Here is a 9,113-nt window from a genome sequence, read left to right on the forward strand (position 1 = left end):
CACTCCGTGTTGATCTTGGTCTGTACAGTTGTGAGTGCACTAGTGTTACATTGGGCCAGGTTTAGCAACTCGTGAACGAGTATTAGTGTTACGTTTGGCCAGGTTTAGCCTCTTATGAACGAGCACCGGTGTTACGTTTGCCCAGGTGTAGCAACTCGTAAACAGGTATCTGTGTTACATTTGGCCAGGTTTAGCAACTCGTGAACGAATATTAGTGTAACATCAGATCTGGCCAGGTTTGGCAACTCGTAAACAGGTATCTGTGTTACATTTGGCCAGGTTTAGCAACATGTGATCGTGAACGACTGCATAACCAGTACAACTCTGGATGAAATTATGCTGAGCACATCAGAGTCCCCGGCCCGGGCCTGTAGTCAGTCGGCCTGAATCGCTTCGTGCAGCGTGCTACGCGTTTCTAAACCTCTCGCTCGCTTTGTCTCTGCCTTTCCCTCCCTCTCCCCGTCGCTGATGTAAATCATTTAAACATACCGTGTACCTACTGCAGGCCAGCATGGAAAGGGTTACCGTATTTCCCCGATTATAAGTCGCACCCCCATTTTCAGGTTTGAGCAATAATGTTGCGATATATTCACTTCAGTAGTAAGTCATGCTCCTTTGTAAAGCGGGATTCACAGAAGCTTTTTTGCGATGCGACACGCGATGCGACAGACGCGAAACCGGGAAAACCCCAACTCGCAGCCATGTCGCACCCCACGCAACTGCCGCAACTGGGCCATCGCAGAAGTTGAGCTTGGCTCAACTTTTGCGATGCGATGCGATGCGACAAGCGATTTGGTGTACGATTTTGACCTTTTCTACAGCAAAGTTGTACAAAGGTTCAAGAGTTGCCTATAAATTTGTACAAGTTGTGTCAAACCGCGCGAATATCATGGTGACGTACCCAAATCAGCAAAACTTTGTCGCATCGCTGACTTCTTCTGTGAATGGTATTTCGCGAGTTCGCATCGCACGCATCCATCGCAGATCGCGTCGCATCGCGTGTCGCATCGCAAAAAAGCTTCTGTGAATCCCGCTTAAGTCGCATCCCTTTTTTACCCTGAATTTTAGTGTAAAAAGGTGCGACTTATAAACGGGGCAGGCAGGCATAGTGGGATGGTCTAAGACCATGATTGAGAAACAGAGGGTACCAGGTTCAAGTCCTGCTTGGAAGCGGAAGGAATTTTTCCAGCCGTGCTGCGACCCACAGTTAATTGGGAACTCGTGGCCTGGCACGAGCCGAGGGTAACATGGATGCAGCTAATGGGATTTCGGTCTTTGACCACTTGGTGGTGGGTCTGATCTACTCACCTCCCACCGTTTAGGCGCTGCATCTGCGCCTTTGATCCTAGAGGGTGGTGGCGTTCCCACGGCGGATGCGGAAAACTCGGCTTTCAGCCGAGTCTCACGCGAACCGTGAAATTTATTTTTTATTTATAAACGGGGAAATACGGTAATACACGAGGGAGAGTAAGAAGCACGAACAGTCAGCTGCACAGACCCCGCAAGCATGAGCTGTACTATCATGCAGAAGTGCCTTGGCGATGGCAAATGACAACAAGGCTTGTGCATGTACCTGTCCCTCCAGGAACTTGCGATTCCGCGGCCGCGTTGTTTTCCGCGATTTGAACAAAAGTCCGTGATATCCGCGATATTTGAAAAATCATCCGCGTTATTGTAGAAAACTGTCCTTGATACTTGAAAAGCACCGCGATATTTCGAAAAGCAACCGCGATATTCGGGTCTTTCTTCGATGTTGTTTAGTTCTTCAAGCTCATCAGTAGTTTACTTGTGAGATCGACACCAGAATGGAGAAGTTTCTGGGCAAATCAGCGGCTGACAAGTCACAAAATAAGGCTCGCGTCGAGTGTTGTCCGAGGATGGAGGAAAGCTGTATTGCAGTTGAACACAGTCAGCGCAGCACACGTACGTTCTGTTTTGTCATGCATGATTTATGCTGTACGACTCGTACATCGTACACCACTACAGTACAAGTACCAAAATCGGCCGCAATTTCCGCAATTTTACCACAATAATCCCGCAATATTTGACAAAATCCGCAAAATTCCCCGCAATTTGTGGCATTTTACCTCGCGACTTTTTCCGCGATATTTCCGAAATGTCTCCGCAAGTTTCTGGAGGGACAGATGTACAACATTTCCGGCGTATACGCCGCACCCCCCCCCCCCCCTCCCCCCCGATTCTTACCACGAAATACATACTTCCATTCTATTATGAGCTCACAAAGAACGAAACAGCATGCTGTCCGCAGATTGAGTACTTCCATTCTATTTAAATTAAATCATCGAGGCTGTGCGCCCAACCTGCAATAGTGCTCAAATGCCCGGAATGGGCAGAGCGTCGTACGCAAGAGGTACACAAAAAAGGAAGTAAATAGGGCTGTTCTGAGTTACAAAAAAAACCCCAGCCCTATTTACTTCCTTTTGTGTACCTCTTGCGTATGCTGCTCATACTACGGAAAGCACGGTTCTCAGCATCTTGTAGATGCACTCTAGTGCGACAAAGGATAAGGTATGTGCAAACACGGCAAGAACGAAACAAAAGCATAGGCGGCGCCGTGACTAAAGAGCAAGGCAGGATAAGCAAAGCTAGCTAGCGACGAGGCAGCAATCAAAAAGAGCGAAACAAAAAGTAAAAAAAAACCCACACGTTACTTATAATTCGGGCAGGGGAAAGTCTGACATTGCGCGCACGCAAACACGTCCCGGCAACGTACAACTGTCGCTAATACCCTGCGATTTTGTCGCAAATTCCCTGCGATTTTGCCACACATTGTGCTGATATTGACCGCAAATTTCGAGCTTTTCTTCGCCGAGGACGGACAAGAGGACAACTAAGAGAAAAACAAGAAAACTAGAAATCATACCGGTAGTTGTAATCCCGGCAAGAACAAGTCTACTGACATCTCACACACACACACACACACACTTGACAGTAAAGCACAAAATGGCAAATAAATCATCGTGTTTCCACCGACGGTACGGATGAGAAGGAGACGGTCTGGGCGTTGCAGGTCACACCGTGGCAACAGTTCCTGCATGCTCTGCTGCGACATGATTAGGAGTTCTTCTTTGTCACCTTGATTGCCACCTGTGTGTGTGTGTGCGTGCACGCGTGTGTGTGTGTGCGTGTGTGTATGTGTATGTGTGTGTGTGTGTGTGCGCGTGTGTGTGTGCGTTTGTGCATGTGTCGGGCAATGGACAAACATCACACGTGAACAGACAAGCGCATGAGTGGAAAGGCAAGGAACAAACGAGCATGTGGGCAGTAGAAAACACTGATAGATGGACAGACGGATGAAGGAAACATGGGTGGGGGACAGACGAATGGAGGACAAACAGACAGATGATCAGAAGGACATGAAAGGCTACGAAGGAATAATAGTACATATGAAGACCACACGCAAGTCATGTTGTAACTACAGAACTTGAAGCAAAATGAACATGCATTGTGGATGCTCGGTCTCCAGCCAGCTACTACTACTCCGTGTGGTGTAGACCTTGGTAGGTCTCCTCACTAGAGCTCAGAGTGACAGAGTCACTAGCCAAACCAGTGGATACAGTGCATAGGAATACTGTGAGGGGACGTCCGTCCATAATCATTGATCTTTTACACGAAGAGAAAAAAAGTTTCATTTATGGCTGGGTGGGTGGGTCAAAGGGAGTTTCGTTTAGAAAAAATATTGATATGAGAGACATCAAGGTATTCTTGCTGTCAAGTCAATCTATTTTTCGTTCAGGGGGGGGGGGGGGAAGGTCCTAACTAAACGTTTTTCCTAAATTATCGATAATGCCGGACAGCCCCTAAGTCAACAAATACTCGGCGCATATTTTAAATTTTATTTTTGCCTATTTTCGGCCTGGGTATTTTTGGCCGCAAATTTGTACCGGCCGGATTTTCGTTTTGCAAGGTCCAGTACAGTCCAGTGTGACAGTATTGCAGTGTATACGGGCAGCAGTAGCACAGGCCAAAATTTAAAAGTTAAAACGTGTTTCGGCCCCGGAGGCCGAAATTCAAAAGGCGCCAAAACTGCGTAGACTTACAGTAGCTCAGTACAGTGCTCAGCTAGCAGGCGCGTGCACCCGTATGGGTTCCTGGGTGCCCGGAGCCCCCTTTTTTCCCCTAAAAATGCAGGATTTTGCTTCATTTTTTGAAATTATTCCCGGGGAGGCCCCCTGGAGCCTTGAAGGGCACCAGTGCATGCGCCTGGGTAGTGCCGAAGAACGCTGGCAGAACACCTAGCATCATGACCAGAGGTTTTAGATCATTACGCCAAGTTAGGACTACATTTTGCAATGGGGTTTGTATAGAGATAGCGCCGAGAACAGGAGTCTGGGTTGGAGTCTACGGCTTCGCGTGTTTTGGGTCCAGATTTATACGCGTAGATGAGGTTCTCTACGCTGTGGCACATGCAAAGATGCTGTGATCATCCAAATGAGTCAGAAAACTCCCAGACTTGGAAAGGGAAATTCCTGGTACAATGTACACATTCCATGTGATTTCTCTATGTGAACATAGAGCAGAACCGGTTCCCTTCACGTTACAGGATCGCGAAGAGTGTTCCGGGATTCTTCGCGTCACGTTCCCATGTCATTTAGCGGATTATTGCCATTATGACATGATGTCATTATGATGTCATTATTTTTGATAATTATCTCATCATTATGTCATAATGATGTTATGATGGTTTGGCACTTGGTAGCTGTGACTGAGCTGTCACACTTACCGTCTTGATTTCAGAGTACTGCTGAAGTCCGTACTCGCCACTGCAGTAAGCGCATAGTAACATACACATACACACACACACATACACCCACACACACACATACAATTATACACATACACGTAATATTATACACATTCACACACGCACATACACATACCCACATATACACGTACACACATACACACAAACACACAAACACATGCATACATATGTGCACATAAGTATTCACGTATGCACATACACACACACACACACACACACACACACACAACACACGCACAGCTCAGTGGTAGATCATCGCTGGCCATTAGCAAGGGTCCCTGATTCGAGTCCTAGAAGGCGAAAGTCAATTCACTTCAGACTTCCCGTTTTCAACTCACCCCGATTGCATGTCAAGAGGTTTTAAACTGTTTTTTAGTGTCTAACGCAAGATGGTTGACACTAGGAGATTATGGACATTCTGGCAAGAATCCATGAACTGTGTCTTGCACGGCCACCATGAACTGCGTCTTGCACGGCCACCATGAACTGCATCTTGCACGGCCACCATGAACTGCGTCTGGCATGGCCACCATGAACTGCGTCTGGCACGGCCACCATGAACTGCGTCTTGCACGGCCACCATGAACTGCGTCTGGCATGGCCACCATGAACTGCGTCTGGCACGGCCACCATGAACTGCGTCTTGCACGGCCACCATGAACTGCGTCTTGCACGGCCACCATGACCTGCGTCTGGCACGGCCACCATGAACTGCATCTTGCACGGCCACCATGAACTGCGTCTTGCACGGCCACCATGACCTGCGTCTGGCACGGCCACCATGAACTGCTGGTTGCACGGCCACTTGACTGGTTAGTGCAGGACTTAGTGTGCACACACTGCCGTCATCAAAGGTACACGTAAATAGGAAAATATATAAATGAACTTCACGGTTCACGTGAGACTTGGCTGGAAGCCGAGTTTTCCGCATCCGTAGGAAAACAGGACACAGGACCTCAAGACTTGCCAAAGACTTTCCACTTTTGCTACTTTACTTCGCTAGGTATTCACTTGTTCTGGGCCACTGTGTAATTCGTATCTCTTGAGTTATCTTCTTTCTTTCTTCTTTCTTATACATATATGTCTACTTCTTTTTTGTTGTTGATTTGGCCGTGGTTGGCTATCACCCCCCCCCCCCCCCCCTCTCATTCAATATTGGCATTGCTTGCCACGAGATGATGATGCAATAATAATAATTATAATAATAAGGCCACCACCCTCTAGGATCAAGGCGAAGGTGCACCTCCTAAGCGGTTATGCCATGACACCGTACATGTCAGCAAGGTACCATAACTTTCTAGAGTATAAACCACAGCCCCCCCCCCCCCCATTCTTTGCCAGGAAATACAGACATCTATTCTATTTATCACCGTTAATGGGATCATCGGAGTACGAGCCGCACTCCCTTTTTGCGGGTGACTTTTTACGTTGAGAAAAAGTAGCGACGACCCGGCCATTATGGAATCCAATACACCACACCACCACATTGCGCTCTTGGCCGATCCAAACTCTGCACTAACATCGCCACCACCACAGCGAGGACAATTCCGGTGTATAGATTGATATTGACAATGCCCCTCCAGACAGCTGCTTCGCTCCTCCTTTTTACGTGTTCAAAGTGCGGCTTACTCTGGAGGATACGGTAATGTGTGTGCGGTGGGAGAGGAAATGGGTAACACCGTTTACACCAAGTACTCACAGCTCACGGCCCACGCCAGACATTTTGAAGCCGCCGAACGGAGCAGACGGTCGCAGCACATTGTACGAGTTGACCCTGACAACATACACACACACACATCGCGGAAGCGATGACAGCGAACATGATATGTTAGACATAGCAACTTGTGCTGGGATTGCACCATTCAACAGCACTGAACGGACAAGCCCACACAAACACACACACACACACACACACACACACACACACACACACACATGCGCAGGCAATGTAAGAGAATGTGAGTTGCAATCCACTTCACTAGGAAAACTCTCTCTCTCTCCCTCTCTCCGTTCTTTCAGGAGACTGTGAATTGCAATCCACTTCCTACCACAGTAGGGTAACACCTGTGTAAGACGACCGCTCAAGGAACCTTCACAGTGTGGTCTCTGTTACCAGGTGGTCTCCTTATCCAGGGTCATTTGGAAATAGCATCCCTTGGTCCTTGTTGCAGATGTCGTCTGGGACAGGTGGTCGCCTTTTCCGAGTGGTCGCCTTGACAGGTTTTACTGTATTAGGAAAACGCTCTCTCTCCCTCTCTCCTTTCTTTAGCACTGACTCACCACATACTGCCGGCGCGAAGGGCATGGGCGACACGCAGAGCCCTGTCGATATCCTTGGTGAAGACGGACGCAGCCAATCCATACACGGTGTTGTTGGCCCGGTCGATCACCTCCTCGACGGTCTTGAACTTCATGATCTGCATCACTGGACCGAAGATCTACCGCGCGTGTGTACAGAAGGGTGTGCGTGTACGTACATGTAGATGCACAGGCAATCACGCACACACACACACACACGCACACACGCACGCACACACGCGCGCGCGCACGCGCGCACACACACACATCACCACCACCACCACGCACACATACGAGGATGCACAGGACAGAACGACAAACCTGTCAGGACCTCATGTTTCAGGCGTGGTTGACTCAGACTGCAAAGATCCTCAGAGCCCCAGCTTCCAGCATCCATTGCAGGGATGGTACCAACACAAATATGGGTGGTACAGAGGTCCCTTTGCAATCCGGCAACATTTGTGCTGAGGAAAATTCTGCTGGATTAGGAAGAGTGCTGGATTCAAATCTGATTGATTGCTGCAATGTGCATGAAAAGGGCATATTGGTTGCTGAAAATAATGCTGGTTTATAGATGGTGCTGGTGTATAAAGTGCTGGATTACAGAGGGACCATCTATTGCTTTTGGAATCCTACCCTCTCTGGAGTAAGGACACCTTCCGTTCAATCTCACCTCACTGATATGCGTGTTCGTTGTCGTGACAACTCACAACCACCAAGAGAACGTACCATGCACCCGCACACTCCCACACACTCCCCCCCCCCCCCCCCCCCATCCCCCCACACCCCCTCCCACACACACATGAGCTACAGAACGCTCCCCTCTCACCTCTTCCTTAGCAATTCTCATATCATCTTCGACACCGGAGAAGACAGTTGGTTGAACGAAGAAACCCTTGTCTCCATGACGCTCGCCACCACATTCCAACTTAGCACCCTCCTTCTTTCCAGAGTCGATCAAGTCCAAAATCTTTGTCAATTGCTCTTGATCCACCTGTACCAATTGTCCACCATAGGCACACCATAGACACACCACAGCACCGCCATATAGCAGCTACACCTCAGCAATACCCTAGCAACACCTTAGCAACACCATGCGAACACCATAGCAACACCATAGCGATACCTTAGCAATACCATTCGAACACCATATAAAAAATTAAAATAAAGTGAATTATCGTGTCCGTTCCCGAAGGTAACTCACGACGGCCGCTAACACCCGGTAAACCCTAGCGGCAGATGCAGCGCCTAACGGTGGGGGTGAGTGGATAAGTCTCACAACCACTGGCACAAGTGCCGAGAACGACCCCATTAGCTGCATCCATGTACCCCTTGCGCCTGGCGACAAGTTCCCAGTTGTCTGTGGGTAGCAGCACGGCTGGAAAACCGCTCTCAGGCAGGACTTGAACCAGGTACCTTTCGTATTTCAATCATGGTCTTTGACCAACCCACTGTGCCCGCCTGGCTGCGAACACCATAATTATTATCATGCAGAAAGAGCCAGTGGATAGAAAAAGGAACAAAAGACATTCACAGGTGTTGACAAGCAGAATTCGTTTTAAAGCATTTCACCTCGCTACTAACCGAAACAAATCCAGAGATCGGTAACTATAAACGACGTTAACATCACTGTGATCTTACACTTACAGGGACGTCGGAACCGGTGCGGCAAGTCCGGCCAAAGCCGCACCAGTAATTTCATCCTGTGATTCTACGGCAATGAAACATGGGCTATTTGGGCCTAATTTCCCTAACATTTTCCCGGTGTGTGTGTGTGGGGGGGGGGGGGGGGGGGGGAACCCCGGACCCCCACCTACTCATGCGGCCGCACCAATGTCCAGGACCTTCCGACGCCCTGCACTACATAAAAAAGCACTACTGAAGTGCTTTGCTAGCTAGCGTACTCTTACCTGCGGACCCTGCTCAACGTCGTCAGCCATCGGATCTCCGACCTTTCGCTTGCGGGCGCGCTCCACCGAGCGTCGCACAAACTCGTCGTAGATGCTCTCCTCGACGAACACGCGCGATC

General features: G+C 48.9%; 1 protein-coding gene across 1 annotated transcript in view; it reads right to left on the minus strand.

Moving 5' to 3' along the window:
* Positions 1 to 2,480: 2,480 nt before the first annotated feature.
* LOC135827751 (aldehyde dehydrogenase 1A1-like) overlaps positions 2,481 to 9,113 on the minus strand; it is a 17,399-nt gene continuing 10,766 nt past the window's right edge. Inside the window, exons 10-15 of the mRNA XM_065340201.1 lie at positions 8,995 to 9,113; positions 7,914 to 8,078; positions 7,067 to 7,224; positions 6,486 to 6,560; positions 4,745 to 4,784; positions 2,481 to 3,108 (exon numbers count right to left, since the gene is read on the minus strand). The exon at positions 8,995 to 9,113 is cut by the window's right edge and continues 66 nt beyond it. Coding sequence (XP_065196273.1) covers positions 3,076 to 3,108; positions 4,745 to 4,784; positions 6,486 to 6,560; positions 7,067 to 7,224; positions 7,914 to 8,078; positions 8,995 to 9,113 — 590 coding nt within the window. The 3' untranslated portion in view covers positions 2,481 to 3,075. The remainder of the gene's footprint in view (positions 3,109 to 4,744; positions 4,785 to 6,485; positions 6,561 to 7,066; positions 7,225 to 7,913; positions 8,079 to 8,994) is intronic.

The sequence above is a fragment of the Sycon ciliatum genome, chromosome 11 (genome assembly GCF_964019385.1).
Source record: "Sycon ciliatum chromosome 11, ocSycCili1.1, whole genome shotgun sequence".
Classification (NCBI taxonomy): Eukaryota; Metazoa; Porifera; class Calcarea; order Leucosolenida; family Sycettidae; genus Sycon; species Sycon ciliatum.